The 24,320-nt window shown below is 40.2% G+C and overlaps 1 protein-coding gene across 1 annotated transcript in view; it reads right to left on the bottom strand.

The window, feature by feature from the left end:
- Positions 1-10,130: 10,130 nt before the first annotated feature.
- Positions 10,131-24,320, bottom strand: part of FZD6 (frizzled class receptor 6) — a 43,826-nt gene continuing 29,636 nt past the window's right edge. The window contains exons 3-7 of the mRNA XM_040494166.1: positions 19,259-19,455; positions 15,544-16,561; positions 14,405-14,553; positions 12,839-13,267; positions 10,131-11,603 (exon numbers count right to left, since the gene is read on the bottom strand). Of these exons, the coding sequence (XP_040350100.1) occupies positions 11,435-11,603; positions 12,839-13,267; positions 14,405-14,553; positions 15,544-16,561; positions 19,259-19,455 (1,962 nt within the window). The 3' untranslated portion in view covers positions 10,131-11,434. The remainder of the gene's footprint in view (positions 11,604-12,838; positions 13,268-14,404; positions 14,554-15,543; positions 16,562-19,258; positions 19,456-24,320) is intronic.

Genomic DNA, 24,320 nt, shown 5'->3' with positions numbered 1-24,320 from the left:
AGATTCTGTTTCTCTAAAACCTTGAAATATTCACAGTTTGAAAATTAGGAACCCATTCAGATCTCAGAAATTCCACTGCCAAGAGGCTCCTTTCCTGTTGGCAACTTATCTGACTGTATGAGGTCGGTGGGGAACGAGGACACATTCGATCACTCATAACCCTTGATCCCTTTGCTCTTGGTAGGATCCGATAGCTAATTTACCACCCATCTGTATATCTTCTTTGGTGAGGTGTCTGTTAAGGTTTTTTGCCCATTTTTTAGCTTGGGTTGTCTGTCTTTTTGTTGTTGAGTTTTAAGAGCTCTTTGTGGATTTTGGATAACAACCCTTTATCAGAAGTATTTTTGCAAATATTGTTTCCCAGACCGTGGCTTGTTTTTCAATACTCTTGATAGTGTTTTTCACAGAACAGAAGTTTTTAATTTTAATGAAGTCCAGCTCATCAATTGTTTCTTTCATGGATCGTGCCTTTGGTGTTGTATCTAAAAAGTCATCACCAAACCCACGGTCATCCAGGTTTTCTCCAATGTTAAAACTCCTGGGAGTTTTGTAGTTTTGTGTTTTATATTTAGGTCTAGGATCCATTTTGAGTTACTTTTTGTGAAGGGTCTAAGGTCTTGTGTAGACTCATTTTTTTTTTTTTTTGCATGTAAATGTCCAGTTGTTCCAGCATTTTTTGGAGTGAGTTTTTTCAATCTTTATTTCTTTCCCAACCAACTGTGATAGAAACACAGAACTGAGAAGAAAGCATAACCTATCCTTTTCCATTTGATTTATCAATAGATTTACCAAAAAAATCTCTATGGCTTCTCTGGGTTATTCCTCATTGAGTTTTACCTCCCCTAAGTTTTGAGACTGTATGTCAAATTTTGTGTTTGAGGGTCCTGAATAAATGATACCTTGTTTAAAAGCAATTGAGAAGTTGACAAGAGTCAGGCAGGTGAAAACAACAACCCTACTTTTGTTCATGTTAAGCTTGCACCTAGTGCCTTATTATGAGTCAAATGGGCTTGCTTGGGCTCCTGGCCTTCTAACCCTACCGAGTTTGGACCTTAAAACAGACCACCTAAGGGAAAACAGCTTCCACCTACTACCCTCCCAAACACACACATTTGATATTGATTTTAAAACCTAGAATGCTGGGGCACCCAGGTTACTTAGTCGGTTGAGCAACCAACTCTTGGTTTCAGCTCAGGTCATGATCTCATGGTTCGTGGGTCCGGGCCCCACATCAGGCTTTGTGCTGACAGTGGGGAGCCTGCTTGGGATTCTCTCTCTCCTTCACTCTCTGCCCCTCCCCCATTCACTCTGTCAAATTAAATAAACTAAAAAAAAAAAAATTAAAAAAATAAAATAAAACCTAGAATGTTAAGCACACCCTTTAGTTTGCCTTAGTAGAAGGTCCTTAGAACCAGAAAATGTCCCTGTTTCCAAATCCAGAGCAATATGGAATAGGCATCTCAGTAAAATGTGAAAAGAAGATTAAGGTTGTATTGTTGTCATGGGCCCTTGTTCTTTATACGAGACACATGATTTTAACTTGTTGTTGTATCTCGAGTTCCACCCCATGAGGACCTTGCCTGCAGCCTGAAGTACAAACAGCTGACTTTATCAGCCTGCATCCCACAGGAAATGATGGCAGGGAGGGGGCGGGGGACGGCAACACATACTTCAACTCATAGGAGGAACACAATTCAATATGGACACCAGCTTCTTGTTCTGCAGAAACGGTAAAACTACCCAAAATACAGAAATAAAATAGCTCTCGGGAGTCACTGAGTTCAGGATCTATAGTGTGTATGTAATCTTGTCAAAATACAGCTCACATGTTCTTCTTGGTTGTATTCTAGAAGTGAGTGGTAGATTCGGTAGCGAGAAAGGAATCTCTCGGAAAGTTCCCGTCGTCTCCCAGGGTACAGCTGGGCCTTATCTTTGGCTGATGCCCTCTTGATTACAAATAACAAATCTCTGGCTTAAGTGTCACGTGGGTAGGAACGTTAGTTTTGCTCTGGGCAAACACATTAAGAGAAAAAGTTGACTCGTGCTCTGGAGAGAAAGGACTAGGGCACTTCCTAAACTCAAGACCTAATCTTTTAGTAGTTTAGGCAGCAGGCAGGTACAGACAAGAGATGTATTCCCTTCACAGGTCAGCCTAAGTTTGGAACTGCCCAGCCAGGAAGTTGCTGCTGATCCAAACTGGGTGGTTCCACAGACTACCTCATCGTGGCTGCAAGAACGGAGCCAATTACAAACAGCCAACATCCCTCTCCCATCCCTCAGTCCAGAACTCAGGAGGAGCCTGGGCCAACTGCCTTGCTCTCAGGGGCGTGGGTGAACACACCGGGGGCGTCTCTAGAGAAGGACAAGGTCTACTTTCTGCTGAAAGCCGCCAACGCCCCGGACTATCCCTGACCGTCAGACCTCCGACTCTTGCAATCACTTTTGAAGTTGGTGAGTACAGAAGCAAACTCTAGGGATGAATTATCCACCGCCGGGGGGCACTTAAAATGGTAGCGGTCTATTTGGGCTGGGGGAGGCGGAGGAGTGGTGGGTGGCAAGAATTTGCTGTGGTGGTTATTCTGCTGACTTCGGCCTTCCCTTGTGCCCCACAATATCACATCTGGGGGGTGGGAAGTCCTCTGGCCTCTTCCATCTCCCAGTGCTGGGATCAAGTAAGCAGGCCGAGGCTTTATTCGTGGGGGTAGAGTAGAACCTGGGGAAGGGACTCAGGCCAAAAAGTAGGCACACAGGTTCTCAAAACACACGGGGGACTGCCCGCTGAGGAGAAAGTGGTTTGGGGGATACAGAGAAGCCCAGCAGGGAGGAACCAAAGGAAGTTTGAAGTAGACGAACTGGTGGCCTTCGTGGGTCTCACCGGAGCGGGCTGCCCCTCCCTGGACTGTGGGTGTGCAGCTCACATTAGTGAGGCCCTGACTGCCTTCGGGCTCCGACCCCCTCAGGCAGATTGGCTGGACCTACTGCATCACCATTAGCTAGATTTGTGCTCAGTAAATGTTTTTTTAATTTAAAAAAAATGTTTATTTTTAGAAAGACTGGGGGCACCTGGGGTGCTCAGTTGAGCGTCCGACTCTTGATTTCGGCTCGAGTCTTGGTCTCACGGTTTCATGGGTTCGAGCCCTGTGTCGGGTTCTACACTGACAGTGCAAAGCCTGCTGAGGATTCTCTCTCTCTCTATTCCTCCATTGCTCACTATCCTCTGTCTCTCTCTCAAAAATTAATAAAAATAAAAACAAAAAAAAGAGAGCTGGGGGAGGGGCAGAGAGAGAGACCATCCCAAGCAGGCTCAGTGCTCGACCTCACAAACCAGGGGATCATGACCCCAGCTGAAATCAAGAATCGGGTGCTTAACCAATGGAGCCACCCAGGTGCCCTCAGTAAATTTTCCTGAAAAAAAAAAATTAGTTTGTAATTATACGACATGATGTATTAATAGATTCTTTTTATAAAAATGTAAACATTACAGACCAGGCTCAAGTCTGCTCTGATCATCACCTGCAATGCTGATCCCTTTCCTAGAGCTGACTCATTTACAGCATTTTCTGGAGTCTTCTCTGATGTATTTACATATATGTGTATATGTAGCATTTATAGGGTTTTTCTGTGTGGTGGGATTGTTTACACGTATGGTATCATTATGCATTTAGATACATATATATGTAACAGTAGAAAACATAGGACTGTCCTGTGGGGTCTGGGATGTTTACATATATGGTATTATTCTGTAAGTATAGTTCTGAGACATCTTTTTTGGGCATAACAATGCCTTTAAAGGCTTCCATGTCCAGGCGTTTGGATTTCATTCCTTTTAACTGCTAATTCTTAACGTGTTCTTGCCTCTTACACACGCGGATTCATTCTCTTCCAAATAGATTCATTCTCCTCCATCACTCTTTTTTTTTTTTTAATTTTTTTTTTTAACGTTTATTTATTTTTGAGACAGGGAGAGACAGCATGAATGGGGGAGGTCAGAGAGAGAGGGAGACACAGAATCCAAAACAGGCTCCAGGCTCTGAGCTGTCAGCACAGAGCCCGACGCGGGGCTCCAACTCACGGACCTCGAGATCATGACCTGAGCCGAAGTCGGATGCTTCACCGACTGAGCCACCCAGACGCCCCTCCTCCATCACTCTTTACACTTGCTCAGTAGCGAGAACAGGTTTTGTTTCGTTTTGAGAGAGAGGGCACACACGCAAGCAGGGGAGGGGCAGAGAGAGGAAGAGCGGGAATCCCGAGGAGACGCCATGCTCAGCACGAAGCCCAGTGCAGGTTTCAACATCACTACTGTGAGATCACGACCTGAGCTGAAATCAAGAGCTGAATGCTTAACTGACTGAACCACCCAGGTGCCCTCAAGAACAGGTTTTTATGTTTTCCAGCTGTCTTCGAGGCGTCCTTCCAGGGTAGCCAGACTCTGCCCTGCCGCCCAAGGCTCCCTCCTCCCAGTTTTGGATGTGTCCCGTACCCCTTTCCTGGTCTTTGCTTCATCAAGAAGGCAGTTGGACCTCTCAGGGTCTGCACGGCGGGCCTGGAGAGCCTTGCCCAGAGTCTGAGGACCAGTGACAAAGAGGCAGTGATGACTGTCAGTCGAGGAAACACAGTCCTCCTGTTTTGTTTTACTGTAGTTTTTATTTGCCCGCAGCCTGCCAACAAGGTCAGCTCTAGAAACACAACGGTCCATTCTCCTCCACTTGGAGCCTGTGCTAAAAGAGGTGCCTCAACGGGGCTGCAAGTGCCAGCAAGGGTTTTTGCCAGTGGTCAACTTTGTTTACCGCCTCTGGAGGTTTCTGTTTTATGAAAGTCTTCACAGGGACCACTGAACTGGCCATTTGGAAGGAATGAAACCGCTAGGGGAGCTTGTACTTTACTGCTGAGGTTCTCCAGATAACGTCTAAAATCTATGTATTCAAATTTCCATATTTCCTGGCAGTGAAACGAATTAGATCTTAGAATAGGCCCCCAAGAAAATAAACCCACAAACTAGCCAGTTTTACCTTAGTTAGCACCTTGGAAAATAAGATGCAGAAAATACTAAGATCTATTATTTTCTTTTGGGTTTAGGAGCTTTTCTGAATCTGTTGATTTTGTGCCTCTTCTCTCAACATATTCTAAATGTAATTCATATGTAAATTTATACACATAGGTATTAACTGTCCAGTTTAATGGACTCCTTGCACTTAATGTCAAAACCTAGTATAAGTGAACCAAATAAGTAGGGAATATTTGTAATAATGATAACGTAAGTGAAGATGAACCACGGCACGAGTGTGGAGTAAATGATGTATCTGAAAAACTTCCTTTGAGATGTTTCTGTCAAAAACTTAAGTAGATTCTCTCTCCCTCACCCCTCCTTCTCTGGCGGACAATTAGAAAAACCCGTTCTTAGAAGTGTTTTCTGGTTGTCTCTTTTCTCCTTTTAGGGATGGAAAATAAAAGTCTCAGATTTGGCTGCTAAAATGTATGCATTTTAGCATCATATTTTCATTTCTTTTTTTTAATTTTTTTTTCAACGTTTATTTATTTTGGGGACAGAGAGAGACAGAGCATGAACGGGGGAGGGGCAGAGAGAGAGGGAGACACAGAATTGGAAACAGGCTCCAGGCTCCGAGCCATCAGCCCAGAGCCTGACGCGGGGCTCGAACTCCCGGACCGCGAGATCGTGACCTGGCTGAAGTCGGACGCTTAACCGACTGCGCCACCCAGGTGCCCCTTCATTTCTAACTAGTATTTACCACTCCCGGTCCTTTCTCCTTTCCCTCTCATCCTACTTCCTTTCCTACGGCCCCCTCTTGCTCCCCTGCCCCTTGCGGTGTCCACAAGACTCCTAGGCCACTTTCCCCTACTGCTGAGTCGCGGGTGCCAATGTCTTTGGAGAAGTTTGGATCAACCTTTTAATCTTTTCTCCTCTGCTCTCTTCATTGACGCGAGGCTACTAGGAGTTAATGAAAGGCTGATTCTTCTGCACATACCGATCACAGTGGCCACTGTTAAAAACCTTGAGCATCTGGAACTTTAAGTCTTTGACTCCTGCTGGGGGCAGTGAGGTTTTAAAGATTATGCTTTCCATAAGTAACAGCAAGGCATCTGGGGGTTGTTAAAAATTCTATCTTTCCTTTCTTGAGAGTACCAGTCAGTGCCTGCCTTGGCAACATGAGAACTTTCCAGCAGTACCTGGAAGAGCCCACTAGTGGCATATTTCTGAGAAGTAAGGAAGCACTAAAACTGGGATTTTGATGATAGGTGGCAATTACAAGCTGTTTTTGGTCTAGTTTTTCGAGGAAAGTCTAGGAAAGTTCCTCCATTGCCATAAATAGCCTAGCAGACGGATCCCAATAGATGTACTGTCTTTCTGAAAGACAGCATTCCATAAAATCCTATTGAGGATTTGTGGCAGATAGTCAAGGTGAAATGCTGCTTTCTCGTGTCTTTTCTGCCGTTGAGGTTAGCTGCACATTGCCCGTGCCAATATTGTAACTGTAAGTACGAGTAAACTATGGGATTTAGGTCAATTTTCTCGGTCAAAAAACACCATGTAATTCGTGTTCGTATAAAACGAATACCACCGCTTCTGAAGCCACAGGCTCTTTTTGCATCACACACGGGGCTCATGAAAAAGAGAAACTGCTGTTTTCTTTTGAATTAGATGATGGTCTTGAAGTTGGCTGTTAGAAAAGAATGATTAAAACGTTTAAGCTTACCAATTACAAATATGTTCATGGTTGGGAAGTCATTTAGAATGTAGGTAGGTACAGCTGTACATTTTTATCTTCAATCACTAGCGAATCAAATCTAGCAGTATATTAAATGCTACACCATGATCCCTTTGGGTTATCCAAAGAATGAAATTATATTAGGAAATTTGTTTTACTACATTAGTTTTGTACCTGGAAACCTTGCTGGCCAGGTACTGACTAAAGGTGTTTCTGCCGCCTCCCGGGCACACGCTTTTTAGACTGTCTTTCTCAGCCCCCCCTTGCAGGTCGGTGTGCATCCGTGCCTGAGTTCTGGCAAATGGAATGCAGCTGGAAATGATACGTGCCGCTTTCCGCTCTGATCCATAACAATTTTCTTGTGCAACCAGTTACTCTCTCTTCCTCCACCTACTGGCTGGGTGCAGACAGTCCTGCAAAGCATCTGCAGCCCTAACCGATGGCTGTGTCCCAAGATGGAAGTGGTGGGTCCTTGAACAATCAGTTGGAAGGCTACCTCAAGAACATTTGCGCCTGTCACACGAATAACGGTTTAAAAAAGTTTTTTTAACATTTATTTTTGAGAGAGAGCGAGAGAGACAGAGCACAAGCAGGGGAGGGGCAGAAAGAGGGAGACGCAGGATCTGAAGCAGGCTCCAGGCTCTGAGCTGTCAGCACAGAGCCCAACATGGGGTTCGAGCCCACAAACTGTGAGATCATGACCTGAGCCGAAGTCGGACACTCAACCGACTGAGCCACCCAGGCGCCCCTGAATAACAGTTTCTTAAGCTACTAAGATTTTGAGGATTGTTACAGCAGTTAGGCTACCTTGCCTAACACCGAGAGCAAAAAGAATTCAATAGAATTCAGCACCTACTGCTGATTTGAAAACATTGTCAGGATTCATTATTAACTCATTAAAAAAGATCTAACTTCTCTCAAATGCCAACATTGGTTTTTAAATTTTATTTATTTGGAGAGAGAGACAGCGGGGGGAGGGGCAGAGAGAGAATGCCAAGCAGGCTTCATGCTGTCAACGCAGAGTCTGACACGGGGCGCAGACTCCCAGATAGCGAGATCGTGACCTGAACCGAAACCAAGAGGCGGACGCTTAACCGACTGAGCCACCCAGGTGCCCCAACCAACACTGTTCTTAATGATGAGCTACTATAGACATTTTCATTAAAATAAGACAAGGATGCCTGCTGCTACCACTATTAACAATAACAGGATCCCAGTTCAAGCTAATAGATGAGAAATAAAATTACCGTTGAGATGAAAAGATCATCTACATTGAAAACCCAGGAAAAATCAACTACAAAATTATTAGAGTGACTAAGATACTAATGGTCACCCATTACACAATCAATATTAAAAATTCATGTTTTTATATGATCTTTAAAAATTAAATTCTACGTCTGCAAATATACCCAAAATAATCATAAAACAGGAAGATCCTATTTTAAAATAACAGATAGGAGCATCTAGATGGCTCAGTAGGCTAAGTATCCAACTCTTGATTTCAGCCCAAGTCGTGATCTCATGGTTCGTGAGATCAAGCCCTGCATTGGGCTCTGTGCTTACAGCATGGAGCCTGCTTGAGATTCTCTCTCCCTCTCTCTGCCTCTCTTTGCCTCTCTCTCTGCCCCTGTCTCTCTCTCTCTCTCTCTCACACACTTTCTCACACACTCTCACACTCTCTCACACACACCCCCCCCCACACACACTTAAAGAACATTTCACTGAATTGAATGTGTTAACTAAAGCCTGTGCTTTATTCAGATCCCCTTAGTTTTTATCTAAGATCCTTTCTCTTGGATATCACATTACATTCAGTCACCATGTCTCCTTAGGCATCTCTTGACTGTGACAGTTTCTGACTTTGTTTTTGACGATAGCTTGGAGTGCTGGTCAGGTATTTTGTAAAATGTCCATCTGCTGGGACTTGTCTGCTCTTCTCACGAGACTGAAGTTACGGGTTTAGGGGAGGAAGATCACAGAGGTCAGGAGCCATTTCCATCACGTCGTATGAAGGGTACCTACTCTCAACATGCCCGACTACGGATGTTGACTTCTGTTATGTGGCTGAGGTGTTTTGTCAAGTTTCTCTGTTTAAGTTAAGTCTTCCCCAGCCCCATTTCCTGCTGTGTTTTTTGGAAGGAAGTCACTATGTGCTGCCCAGGCTTAAGGAGGGGAGATTTATATTGCACCCCATGGATGGAATATCTATATAAATCAGTTTGATAAGTACTTAGGAACATGATTCCTGGATCATAGAAGACCAGTTTGTGTGGAGAAACTGTTTTCCAACGTGGCTGTACCATTTTGCATTCCCAGTAGCAATGAGAGTTCCTTGTCGCTCTGTATCCTTACCAAAAATTGATAGTCAATTTTTTCCAACCATTCTAGTAGGTGTGTAATGGGGTCTTGTTTTTCCTTGCTGATACAATTTAGAGAGAAAGGGGGGAGGGGCAGAGAGAGAGAATCACAAGCAGGCCCTGTGCTGTCAGTGCGAACCATGAGATCATGACCTGAGCTGAAATCAAGAGTCAGACGTGAGCCACCCAGGCTCCCCTCCTTACTGATATTTTTAAATTATATGAGATTAACAAATCCATGCCTGGTAATTCTGGGGTACCTCTGGGTCTTCTCTTGTCTGATGCCCGTGCCAATTCTTATTCATGTGTTGTTTTTGTACACCTACTTATGTTTGATGACACGATGAATATTGTATTTGAAAAAGTATTTGCAGAGCACATAGAATGACGTTTCTTCCTCCAGGCAAGATTTCTATTTGCTTCTGCCTGGTGCCTGAGGGGACTGCTAATCCGGAACTACTTATTCTAAATCCAGGGCAATCTAGTCCACCCAGGTAACTTGAAGCAGGGCTGCTTTCCTTCACACTTACTTCTAGGAAATATCCCGCTGAAGTCACAATTCTAAATGCAGTGTGGTGTGCAGACACCCTTTCCCTTGGACCCCAGCATGCTGGGGCTGGTAATTAACCATCCAATCACTAAATGTTCCCTGGGTGAAAGAGGCTCCAATGGTTGGGGTTGGCATTGTGAATCTCCTTCTTCTACCACATCTTAGCCTGGCGACTCCTCACTTACTCGTTTTTTAAAATGTTTTAAGCATGATACTGTTTTATTCCCCACTGCCAGGAGTGAAAGCAGGGTCCTGGGTTCCCTTTGCTTTACCCCATCCTTCAGATCTCACACTGGCTTTAAAAGGTTATGGTAAATATGGCTGTATAATGTATATTCTGGAAAGAAATTGTAACAGATGAAAAATAGTCCTGTCTTCTCTTCCAGTTTAAAAAAAAAAAAGCTTCCAAGTTATTAATCATGGGGCCACTGATCGGAAACATTCTACCACTTTCAGGGTCAGGATCACTAAAACTAATCACACAATACTCCATAATCTCTCACACAAAGAAAATTTTATTGCTGGAAAGACATACAATGTTTTTGTATACAAAGTTCAAAAATGTGGAAAAGTTAGTATTTACATTTTCCATACAGTACATGATAATCTTTTTATGCTTTAATAGAATGTAAATAGAAAAAACCCAGAAGCATCAGAAAACCTTAAGGTATAACACTTAATTGAAAACAAAAATTAGGAAAAATATTTAATATTTTAAAGTATGTAATATAAAATACATTTTGTTTATCAGGACTACATTTTTTCCCCCATTTGATTGGCACTAATATTGCTAAACACACTTTTAAATGTTCGGCAAAATCCTATGTAAGTGCAGAAATGACATCTACGTAACGTCTGAGAAAGATACTATATAAACTTTAGTATTCTAAAAGTTAAAAAATTAAAAAAAAGTATAAGCAACTGTAAATGGTCATAAATATACAATCTTGAGTGGGCATAAAACTTTTTTTTTTTTTAAAGAAAATCAATTGCACTTGGCTTAAATTCTAAAAGAGTAACATTTCATCTAATCCTTTAGAACATGTTGTTTAAAACTGTAGAAGGATCAGTGAGCAGCATAACATAATCAACGGTGGATGTCAAGCACCTTGTTTTAGAGGCACAGCAGATCTATGAAATTCCTAGAGCAAGACTCTATAAAATTCACACAGGGAACATAAGGTGGAATAAGCGGACTTTTAAAGGTGAATTCCCATGACAACACCTTCTGGTGTGTCAAATATTTTTTATACTGTAAAAGAATACTATTTTTCAATTTTCTTAGAAACTCAGTGTAAAGGCTACCAAAGCAGTGTTAAAATATCGAATAACATAAAAATATTTGAATAGCTGTTCCAGGATTTCTAAGAAAAGTTCAAATACATATAAACTTATTTTCAAATATATAAAAAAGATACAAAGATAAGTTTTAAATACTTCAGCAAAGAAATATCTTGATTTCATACCATAAAAGTAAAATAGCATATAGTACATCTTAAAATACTTTTAGCAAGAGGAGAATCTTCATAAATAGAAAAAGAAGATTCCTCTAACTCCCTCCTCCCACACAACTTAAAAAAATATTATTAACCTGCCCATTTCCGCTTTCTGGGTATATTGCCATTGTTAACCTCTGTGCGAAACAAATCCCCTAATTCTCGGAATCCATCGTTTCCAGTGTAACAGTAGGCAAGGTAGCTGTCAGTGCAAGAGAACAGAAGAGTGGTGTTGATAAGACAGCGTGCTGTCCGCTCCAGTGTCACATGAATCCACTTCTCAGCGACGGGATCTCCTGTTTTTCAAGTATCGGAGTGACCGCCAGCGGCCTGCTCTTTTCCACCTCCCGAAGCTGAGTGAACGAGCAGGGACGTGGAGCCTTTCAGGCTGCCTGGCTCCGAAGAACCTGGGACCTGCAAGCCGCTGCTCTGCACCGGGCCGGTCTCGGGGACATCACTTTTTGGAGTCACCCTAGGTAAAAAGACGAAAGCTGACACACAGACCAGAGCACAACTGTGATGCCAGATGTCCTTACAGCTGCTACCCACTTTCCACAAGTTTTATTCCCAACCAGTATCCACCTTGATCAGAGGACAGTTAACTACGACTGTGTGTGTGTACTCTAACACCTCAGAACACGTCTACTTCATTTTCAAATACAATTTTCGCCAACTTCAGAAACTGCATTAAGGACCACCCGTGCACGGGCCGGACATGGTGCATCGTGGGGAATACAACTCATAAGATAGGATCCTGCTCTCCGTTTAGCAATATTTTCCTCATTTCCCACCGTGGGTGAGATGTTGTGTAATTCCAACACAAAGATGAACTGGACCTCAGCTCTGCCTTCGAGGAATTTACAAATCGAGTGGAGTTTTAAAGGCACATGTCTATTTCCAGCATGCAAAAGCTGTCACAGGAACACAAAGAAGGCACATTTGGTCTAGTTTGGGAGGGTGAGGTAAGAAACCTGGAGACCTAAAAGTACTTAGCTGTCAGCATTCTGGCTAATTCAATATTTACCTGTGTTTGGATCACCAGTGACCGTTTGGAAAAATTCATTAAAGATAATGTCACCGTGCTTTCATGTCCAGAAAATAAAAAACCTTTTATAATCATCTTCACATAAAATGACAAATGCCTGGGGCGCCTGGGTGGCGCAGTCGGTTAAGCGTCCGACTTCAGCCAGGTCACGATCTCGCGGTCCGTGAGTTCGAGCCCCGCGTCAGGCTCTGGGCTGATGGCTCAGAGCCTGGAGCCTGTTTCCGATTCTGTGTCTCCCTCTCTCTCTGCCCCTCCCCCGTTCATGCTCTGTCCCTCTCTCTGTCCCCAAAAAAATAAACGTTGAAAAAAAATTAAAAAAAAAAAAAAAACGACAAATGCCTTTTAGTACTATCATACAGTACTAATTAAAACTTAATAGCCTGTATTTCAGAAGGATCGTAAACATTTATCTACATATACATGCGATCCTTAACAATTTACCACAGAAATGAACACTGCTACCTGAACAACATTCACGAAGGCTCTTTTCAAAGCTGAGAATCAAAGTATCAAACAGCACGTTTATAGGCCGAACCCAAACTTCCTTGGATGAAGTGTATGGACGCACCATCTTCTTTCCAGACGCGCTATGCTTTAATAAAAACATATATAATGCAGTATTCACAATAGTCCTGATTCAAGATCGCAAAATCAAAGCTCACCTTCCTTCACTCCGCGTACTTTCGGATACACTGATCTTATCATTCCCTTTGCCTGCCCGGCCTTTCCCGTCAGCCTGTTCTCCACAGAGTTTGGAGCTGGATGCTGCTGGGGAGGCAGGATCCCCACAGTCCTGTTCTCTTGATCTGGGGGTGCTCGCTCCATCTGCTCTCACCTCCCTCACTGATGTTTCCGGGGAGGTTTGTATTTCTGTCAAAGTTTCTTGTCCTAAGTAATCGTGGTCCGTGATCGCTACTGCGGAAGTGCCGTGATTGGCCGTGGCACCTGTGCTCGTTCCCATGGATTTGGAAATGACCTTCAGCTTGTGTGAACTTGGTTTGTAGTGCTTCTTTTTGTGTTTAACTTTAGAATTGTGCTTTAAGAAGAACTCACACGACTCCTGTAGTACTCTTCGACTTTCACTGATTGGACTGAGAGAAACCAAGGAGAGGGTTGAGTTGGTAAGTGTTACATAGTAGAAACCAAAAAGCGTATCCTATCTTGTGCCAAAAAACCTTAATCGGTCAAGTTAAGAATTCTAAATGATTTATACTTGTAAAATCTGGGATTATAAATACTAGGAGATAGAAGTAGACTGTCATGAAGTGAACTCTTTTGTGCATACATTGTTAGTTGCCTTTGTCAGCATAAATAGACTGGCAAGGAATTAGGCAAAATCAAAGGATGAGGGCCAGGAAACTTATAGCGGCATAAAGTAGGAGACTATCTGTGTATCACATATAAATACATCAAATATAAAAGTAAACCAGAGGAGAAAGGACGTAGAATATAATTAATGGTCATTGTTAAATTCAATGATTTGCTTTCTAACAATAAAGCTAGCAAGTTATAATGAAGTGTGAGTATATAAATACAGGATAGATGTGTCATAACAGTGCAAAAAAATGAAGTCCAGTTAATGCAATTTTCAGACTTCAAAACTTAGAAAAGATCGATAGTTCTGAAAATTTTACCACAAAAAAAGTTTATTAATCAAACCAATGGGGAACAGTTTAAAAAACTCTCTAGTACATTGTTGACAGGAGAGAGTGTACATTGTATATAACTAAAACGAATTCATAAATGTAAGTCTACTATCCTGTTATACTATGTAAGTTTAAAATTTTACCATCTTGAGGCAAATAAGTGACATTTTAAGGCAATACTGTGTATAATAAAATTTAAAAGTAGTAAATAATGATCATATATTTGAATCATACTTTATAGATTTCCTTACATATATTTGATCCCACTTAGCCTTTTATCACTGATTTAAAAAAATTACTTAAAATGCTGCACCCAAAAAAATCCAGTGATAACAGTTATAATATTAAATATAAGCCAGGGAAAGAAAACGCACAGTTTACACATCTTTCATACTTCAACAGAATACTACAGGCCAAAGACTATTATAACGAGTGCCAAAATAAAGTAGAGCTCTCCACGAAAAAGATTTCCAAACTTGAAACAACAGTTGATATAATGAAACGCCAGTACAATGAGGACTTGAATAGTCCCTTGGTATTTGTTCTACTTAAACAACATCAGATAATTCAATAGGTTCTTACTCTCTCTTGCGATTTCGTCTAAAAAACCCTGCCCACTCCGTGCATGTCTTTTTGCTTCCGACCCAGAAGACCGCAGAGATGCCAACAATTAATGTCATCAGATATTTTATCATAAATAAAGCCAATTCTGGTCGAGTTTCTGTTTTGGCCTACAAAAAAGTGAATAATAAAAATGTCAGTGATTCATTCAGAGTGGAGAGCAGTCTATATAGTCAATGTAAAACTTGAACAAAATATAAATCTTCGGTCTGTTTTAGTATAGAACATTTGACATAGCATAATATAATGAATAGTGCTACTTTAAGTATAATACATTCTTCACTGAAGTTCTGAATATAGAACTTTCATCTGGGTATCAAAATATATAGCTAGAAAGGAAAAAAACACCTAAATATATTTAGGAAGAATATCCGAAATCTTGGTTTGATTTCCCAACATTTTCCACCTCTAACTATAGCAGCCTCTTATAATTGTCAAAATATTTGGCTTTAAGTATTTATCTACTTTCTTTTATTATAGTCTACCAAAAAATTATACTTAAACCATTGGAACAACATACTATTATAGAGTACGCATAGTTGATGTTTGTTATAAAAATTTGGTTGGTTGGAGTGAAATAAGTATCCGTATACTACAGTAAAATAAGTTCTGTTTTTGTAAGCCTATACTAAACAAAAAATGATACGATAATATGATCAAATTAAATATACCCAAATATAACATGATCATATACCCAAATATAATATGATCAAATTAAATATACCCAAATAAGGTTCCCACCACTGAAGAATGAAAAGCAACTCCCAAATCAGAAGTTATTTCTCCTTTTTTCCCTGTGACAGACTCGTTCTTCTGTTTCTGTTCCTCATTATTATTAATCTGCCTTTGCAACCAAATTTACTTTTTAGAAGAGTAGCTAGAGGAGGCACTTTACTACTGTAAACAAAGCCTACACTTGAGGAAAGAACTCTTGAGACACTGACCCCAGTTTCAACTGATGCACAGGGAATCATCCCCTCTGTCTACTGGATTTTCTTATCTGAAATCTAATGTCATGTTCATGATTAGTTCGAGTGTATTTCCAGGGAACATTCTCTATGTTAAAATTAAACAGTGAACTAATACAAATGCTCTCTTACCTGATAAGGACACGGGATGTGGTACTGACGACAGTGGTCAGAGACCCAAGTTATCTCCCAGGTCATCCTGTTCACTTGCTCATAGACATAACATCCGAGAAGTGTCACTAATGGTACAAGATAGAGGCCACTAAAGACTCCAATTCGAATCATAAATTTCTTTAGTTTCTCTTGGTTCCGGCCATCATGTTGTATAACTTGTCGAACATGATTTAAGGAAATAATGCCAGCTAAAAGAAGAGACAGCCCAACAAACACACAAAAGCACAATGGCAAGAGCACAAAGTAGCGAGAAGCATCCAGGTCATATAGGCCGACAAAGCAAACGCCACTAATGTTGTCTCCTTCAACTTTGTTCATAGCAAGAAGCATAACAGTCAGAAAACCTGGTATTCCCCACGCAACAGCATGAAACCACACCGCTTTTTGTTCAATGGCTTCACAACTCCACTTTCTTCCTGCAGCTAAGAACCAAGTAATGGTAAGTATCACCCACCACACGGTGCCAGCCATTGTGAAAAAATACAAGAACATAAAGAGAACAGTGCAAGCCTTATTCTGAGATCCTAGAACTACTGTGTCACCGAGTTCTAGCTTCTCATCTGCCTTATTGCAGGCTGTGCGATTGCCTAGCAAGAATCCTATAAAGTACATCAGAGAGACAATGCTGTAACAGACAGAGTAATAGATAATTGGTCTCTCTGGGTATCTGAACCTTTTAACATCAATTAAGAAAGTAAGGAATGTGAACAGGGTTGCACAAAGACAAAATATTGAAACTATTCCGATAAAACTTTTTGCGAACTCTAGCTCATCACTTTTAAAATACATGTTAGGGCATGGAGGTGCACACTGGTCAATTCCCAGAAACTTATAGCCTTGTCCCCCAGAAGTCTTAAGATGCCTGGGACACCAAAATCCAATGTCTCTTTGGACTTGCTCTGTTTTCTTCTGAGGACCAAGAAACTGTGTGTGTGGATCAAAAGTTACAGGAACAGTCTCATCACAGTATTGCAATCTGTAAAAATTATAAAAATTAAATATATAGAGTCAACATTTTGACCGATTCACTATTTTAATGTATGCTTTCCAACTATAAAATATTTCCTCATGCATTCATAATTGATGGGAAGACACACAACCTGAACAGATCATAGGTTAGAGCTTTGAAGTTAACTCAAAACTTGTGGTTGTTAGTGAGGCCCCAGTGCACTCACATATACTTAATACAAGGCATGTGAACATTAAAATTCCCTTACTCAAAAAACAATTTTTATTTTTTAAACTGTATTTTAAAGGAAGCTCTACACCCAAGGTTGGGCATGAACTCACAACCTGACATCAAGAGCTGCATACTCCACCAACTGAGCCAGGCAGGTACCTCTAACTAAGACTAAATATTTAAGAAAGCATTTATCCTAAAAACAAGGAATTTATCTTAATTAGCAGCCTCAAGACAGAAAAGTGCTGGGGCACCTGGGTAGCTCAGTAGGTTAAGTGTCCAACTCTGGATGTTGGCTCAGGACATGATCTGATGATTTGTGAGTTTGAGCCCATGTTAGGTTCTGCACCGACAGCATGGAGCCTGCTTGGGCTTCTCTCTCCCCCTCTCTTTCTCCCCCTTTCCTGCTTGTGCGTACTCTCTTTCTCAAATAACCTTAAAAAAAAAAAAAAGTGCTGGCTTGTCTGTGTACATCATTTGGAGTATAAGTCTTGGGGAAAGTCACTTTTTTTTAGTGCCTACAGGTAAAGTAGATCAGCCATAGAACTAAGGGGATAGCGGCTGAAACGAGCCCCTTCTGTTTCCAGGACTGACAGGGTAGAGTTCTCTCACATCACCGTTTTGTTTCAGTTTGGCTGTTTTTGTTTTTGTCTTTTTAATGTTTGTTTATTTTTGAGAGAGAGACAGAGTGCAAGTGGGGTACAGGCAGAGAGACAGAGGGAGACACAGAATCTGAAGCAGGCTCTAGGCTCTGAGCTGTCAGCACATAGCCTGATGTGGGGCTTGCTTAACCAGCTGAGCCACCCAGGCACCTGGCTGTTTGTGTTTTTTTTTTAATTGAAGTATAGCTGACATACAATATTATGAGTTGCAGATATATAACCCAGTGATTCGACATTTGTATACATTGAGAAATGGTCACCACAATAAGTCTAGTTACCATCTGTCACCTTCTAAAGTTAACACAATGTTACTATATTCCCCATGCTGTACATTCTATCCCCATGACATGTTTATTTTCTAACTGGACGTTTGTACTCCTTGCCTCCCTTGTTTATGGGCAGACCAGAGTGATACACAGGTATATTTCTATTTTGTGTAACACTTTATCACTTATCTACACACCAGTATTAATTGGGAGGATCTATATGGTTTAAAAATGAGTGGGAGTTTTTAACAAGGAAACAATTTATTTTATTTTACTTTACTTTTTAAAAGATTTTATTTTTAAGTAATCTCTATACCCAATGTGGGGCTTGAATTCACAACCCCAAGATCAAGAGTTGCGCACTCCACGGGCTGAGCCATGTTAAACAAGAAAACATTTAAAATACTCTTTAGATAAAAGTAGAAAATAATAATATGTATGCCCATAAAAAGAACACATATATCTACCAGCATTTCAAAACTTATTATGTCAATTTTGCTTTATATCTTTTAAAATAAAACAATATAAGATTAGAGATTGGGTTGGACCCCTTTCTGGTCCTATTTTTTCTTCCCAGAAATACTCATCACCACAAGTTCAGTTTTCATTCTCTTTATGAATTTAAAAAAATTTTTTACTATGTTATTTTCTAACCATAATGTTACATAGTATTATTTGGCAGGTTTGAATTTTATATAAATGATATCATGCTGTATATATCCTACCTTAGCATCCTTTTTTTTTACTGAACACTGTAATTTTTGGATTTATCTGTGTTTACAGATATGGATCAACCATTAATTTTGTCAACTGTATCGTAGTTTAATGTGTACGTGTGCCACAGTTTACATTTATTACACATTCTTCTACAATGGGCTTTCATTTTTTCCATTTTTTAAAAAATTAGGAATAATGTGGTAATCAATATTCTTGTGTATGATTCCTTGTTTCTGTAAACGTTTCTATAGAAGGGGACCACCTACAGTGTAAGGTATGAACATCCTCAACTTTGTATGATCAAGTGTTCTTAAAAACAATTATGCATCTACTGGAAGTATATGACTTCCACAAAGGTTCTATACTTTATTCTACAGATAAACAAAAATGTAGACACAGCTTCCTCCCCAGCTTTATAATGCCAAGTCTCATTGTATCCATAGAATATTTCAAATTAATGATCCCCCAATGTCTACAGAATAAGAGACCAAAGTAATTAATGAAGGTCAATGAGCAAAAAGGTCACTGAATTGATAATAAGTTCATTCCCTCCCAGTTTGGGTCAAAGGTACCATTACATGTTCTCATACAACTGTGTACTTCTCTATTGTATCTAGCATGGTTATAATTTTATACTTATTACTGTAATTATTTGATTATCTGTTCCTTCCACCCCAAAGTTCCCACTGTAAGTCTGTTTTTGCTCACCATTGTGTCCAAAACACTTATCACCCATTAAGTGTGCAATATACATTTTTGAAATAAATAATGAAAGCCTGTCACATTCTGGAAAACTAACACCAACATTAAAATATCATTGGAAGCTTTCAGTTGAAAACATGACTTACCTGTCACATTCAAGTTCTTCAGGCCATCGGATACCAAAAGTGTCAATTAACTTTTTGCAATCAGAATATACTTTCTCACAAGATTTACGACAAGGTGGAACCACACGAATTTGTTCTGTACAGGTTGGTACAAAAGCTTTGCAAAGGAAAGTTTCAACATTTGGTGAACATTCCAAATTTGCAAGAGGAAGAAAAAGCTATTAAGGAAAACAACAAGATAAGGTTAGAAAACATTTTAAGAGCCAGTGAATGGAATTCATTTACTATTTAAAGTATATACCTTTTCACTTATACTCCAAAAGAATCTTTGCCTCACTCTCAATACAATACAACTTTTTTCACTTTTATTTATTTAAAGTAATCTTTGTGCCCAATATGGGGTTCAAGTTCACGACCCGAGATAAAGAGTGAACCAACTGAACTAGCCAGGCACCCCTCAATATAATCAAATTTTAAGGAGATAATTTCAAGTTAGTCTGTTAGACTTATGAATCCTTCATATACAATGGAATATTACTTTATTCAATTATACATTTTTCAGGAAGACATGCTAAGTCAAAACAAAAGCATGAGTTGATTGCTACATGAAATAAACTACAATATTCAATTTATAAGCATATGCTGAATACCCGAACACTGTACTGAGCACTCTAGGAAATGAAGGAATGTTTGGGGCAGAGCATGAAAAAGGCATGAGGATCACTAGAGTGTGTACATGCAGGGCAAGAAGCTCAGTCTGGCTAGAACATAAGGTCAAAACAGTGGCATTAAGTGTAGAGAGTGAGGTTGGAGAGGTACACTGGGCCTGATCCTGGAAAGCACAAATAGCCTGCTAAATTGCCTGGATTTTCAAATCCAGGAATGAAATCCTATCGGAGAGTTTTAAGCAGGGAGCATCTCTAGAGTCTGATAGCTGAGTTGGAATGCTAGTTCCTCACTTACTGGCTGTGTAACTTTGTCAAATTATGTGACTTTTCTGTGTCTTAGTTTCTTCACCTGTAAAATGGCAATAATAATAGTACCTGTCATGTAAGATTCTTATGAGTACTGAGTTAATAAATATAAAGCACTTCGAACAGTGTCTGGCATATAGTGAGCACTCAATAAACATTAGTTACTGTGAAGATTACACTTTATAAGAATGCAGATGAGTTCTGGATAAACCTGCACATTAACCACATTATGTTTGCCTCCTTTCTCTCCTCATGGTTCCTCACTAAAATTATAATGAAGAATAAAAGGTTCTAACCCATTAGTACATGAAAAGGAGAGACTACACTAGCAGATCTGACTTTTCCAAAGAATAAAAGCAAAACAAAAAAGAAAGCCCCAACCTTCCAAGACAGAAAGCTATTACAGGAGTGAAAAGTGATTTAATGGGATTCGGGGTGGACTACAAAATAGGAGTGGAGGGATTCAGATGACAATGAGTGGATGTGCCCTGAAGATTCTGAGAGTCTCAGTTCTTTGAAGTAGCAAGTAGCACAAAAGGCCAATATTGTAGGACTGTTTACTAATCAATTTCTCTCCATGCCATCCCAACTCCAACCCCTACCCCAGAAGCCAGATGACTACTGCATTCTACCAGGAGAAATGGAGCTAGAGATGTTCTAACTTGGGGTTTCAGTCACAGAGCCGGGCAGGGATATGGCCCAAGGTGAAAAGAGGGGACTGAATAACTATCTACAGAAACATGGAGCCGTCATCTTGTCCCTGTTCTGTTCAGGCACATACCCATCATCCCCATTCTTTGAAAAAACTCAACAATTTTGAAGAGCTCTACATAATGACAAAAAGCCAGTCAACTTTGAGCTCACCCTACTATGAAGCCCACCATTCGTGCACATGGACCTTTTTAGTGTCCCACACACGTACAACTGGGCAGCCAAGGATCATCAGGCATTTGAAGAAAGCCTCCCGTATCAAAAACAGACCAAAACAAGCAAGCAGATCATTGAATATTTGGAGGAAAGAGAGATTATGCGGGGAACAAAGGAAAATAAATTACAAAACAAAAACCTAAGTATCTTAAGTGAGAAGTTATTGCATCCATTTAAAAAGAATAGCATGCTATGGAAAATTAAAATAAGACAGCTCAAATAAAAAAACTCTACAGAAGGACTAGAAGTTAAGCTGAGGGAAGAGATGGACAATCGGAGAGAAAATCCTCCCAATCAGAGGATCGGTCCAAGTGTCCAACACATTACCACAGGAGTTCTAGAAAGAACAACAGGGAAAGGGGGAGTGTAGATGATAATCAAATGAAGAATATGAGACCATTTCTCAGAACAGAAGGGTACTAGCTCCCAAACTGAAAAAGCTGGCATCACACTGCAATCTCACTACTAAAACATTTCTGGACCAAAACTTCAGTCAATTAACTTTCTTTTACAGAGATCTCTCTCACATTCTCCTCTCTTCCAACATCCCAATTCCCAACCTATGCTTCAGTGATTATCCCATCACACAAACTTGTTCTATTATCTCCCACCATAAACACAACACAACAAAACAATATCTTTCCTTGACTCCCCATCCCAATCCCCATCCACTCATTATTCCATTTTTCTGTTCTCCTTTATAGAAAAACTCCTCAAAATAGTTGTCTTTACTTTCTCCAATTCTGCTCTTCCCATTCCCTCTTGAGGCCTCTCTCCAACCATCCTCATGCTTCAGTGAAACTGCTTGTCATGGCCACCAATAAACTCCATGTTGTCAAATCCAATAGTCAATTCTGAGTCCTCATCCTACTCAGCTCTCAAGAGAGATTTACATAGTGGATCCTGCCCTCCTCCTGAGACACTTTTCTCAACTGGCTTCTAGAATACGAATTCTTCTGGATTCCTAACTATTTATTGCTGTTCTTTTTCTGATCTTCCATTTCCCAATTCTAAATATTGAAGTGCTCCAGAGCTCAATCCTCAGACCTCTATCTTATCTATACTCACTCCTCAGGGGAAACTCATCCTGAACCATGGTGTTCATTACCAACTATGCATGAAGGACTGCCACAGTTATCTCCAGAGCCATCTCTCCTGTGAACCCTTGAGTTGATGGCCATCTGCCTCCTGGAGAATTTCACTCAGCTGTCAATCCGCATCTCAAACCCACCATGTCCAAAACATAACTCAACCCTAAACAATCCCTCACCTCAGTCTTCCCTGCCTCAGTAAGGTGGTGCCACCATTCACCAAGTTGCTCTGGCCAAGGATCTAAAGATTCATCCTTTACTCCTCTCTTTCTCTCACCCCATATGCAATCCAGCAGCAAATCCTATTGGTTCTCCCTACAAGATCTATTTCAAATCTGACCATTTCTCACTATTACTAAGTTACTATGTCTAAACCACTATATCTTGCACCTAAGCTACTGAAATATTTTCCTAATAGTCTCACTACTTAACATTCTTACAAATCTCACAGTTAATTTCCATTCAGATCCACACTCCAACCAATGTGATTTTTTAAAATGTAAGTTTGTCCTTGTTCAAAAGACTCTATCAGAATAAATTGAAGAGTCTTTATCAAGTCCTGTGAGGCCTTAAATTTCACGGGACACTGTGGAGGAAGAGTCTTCTAGGTGAAGAGAAGAGCAAATATAAATTTGTAGCCTGACTCCTGGCTACAAATCCACCTTCCTACCATTCTTTTCCTCATTTCCTACCACTCTTTCTCTTATTCACTCCATTGTCACCAAGTTGGCCTTTTGCTTCTCATCATTCCATGTATACTTATGCTTAAGAATCTTTATATTTGCTGTTCCCCTCACATAGAGCACTCTTCCTCCACAAAGTCCCATGACTCGTGTCATTTGATTTTCTGCATAACTGTCACCTCAGAGCACCATTCTCTGCCCACCCTTTGTAAAAAATGATCCTGCCATTCTCTGTTCCATTACTGTTTTGTATTTCTTTATAGTCTTTATCACTATCTGACATTTCATTAAATATTAGTTTATTTCTTAATTTCTGCCTTCACCACTAGAATGTAAATTTCATGAAGGGAAGGGATTTTGTCTATTTTTTTTCACGGCTATATCCCTCATGCTTAGAACAGTGTGTGTGTGTGTAATTATTTCTCTATCAATATTTGTTAAATAAACCAATCAGAGCAATGAATGAACAAGGCATGTCAATAAAAAATTTCAGAGCATCAAGATAAAGCAATCATAAAAGCTTCCAGATAGAAAAGAACAGGCCACATAAAAAAGAATTTAATTCTGAGTATCTAATTCAAAAGGAGGAGACAGTTCAAAAATAATTTTAATATTCTGAAACAATATTATTTAACCTAGAATTCTATACCCAACGGAACATTTAGGTAAGAGTAAAATAATGACCTTTTTGGCCCTCTAAGAAATAAAAAAATGTTAACTTTCAAGTATCCCCTTTTAGGAAACAACTAGAGGATGTACTATTCCTAAAACCAACGGATGGAATATAAACCAGAAAGGAAAATGACATAGGACTCAAGAATTAGTTGATCCAACACTGGAGAATGGCAAGAGGAAGCCTTAGCATGATAGCTATGATTCTAGTTCAGAAAGCAGTCGGGGCAAACTGATGGACAGCCAGCTGAAGGAGGAATGTCTCCAAGGGAATAGGAATGGGGTACTGGAAATGACGGGTTATATGATACACTGAGCATCTGAAAAAAATTGCTGTTAGATGTCTAAAAGTCTGTTGGGACATCTGAAAAAAATTAGCTACGGGTACATAGAAAACAAAGCAAATGGGGAAAAATGCATTTGCTGCATTAACCAAGAGGGAAGATATTAAAGAAATAGATGCAATCAAAGCATCTGACTCAGTAATGTACAATATTTAATGTTCCTAGTAATGCTAGAACTGATGATTGATTTAACCAAAAATTGTATTATAGAAGGTAGGGAGGATAAGTAAAAATGGTAGAGTAAGAGAAATATATTACCAACTACCATATAGGAAAGAATAAACAGATACTGCCTGAAGTTCTAAATGGATGAATCAATAAGTAACAGAGGAAGAGGGGCACATGCGCGGCTCAGTCAGTTGAACATCCGACTCCTGATTTCAGCTCAGGTC

Source organism: Herpailurus yagouaroundi, unplaced genomic scaffold (genome assembly GCF_014898765.1).
Source record: "Herpailurus yagouaroundi ecotype Mexico unplaced genomic scaffold, PumYag 186, whole genome shotgun sequence".
In the NCBI taxonomy this organism is placed as follows: Eukaryota; Metazoa; Chordata; class Mammalia; order Carnivora; family Felidae; genus Herpailurus; species Herpailurus yagouaroundi.
This window is presented reverse-complemented; position numbering and strand designations above follow the sequence as displayed.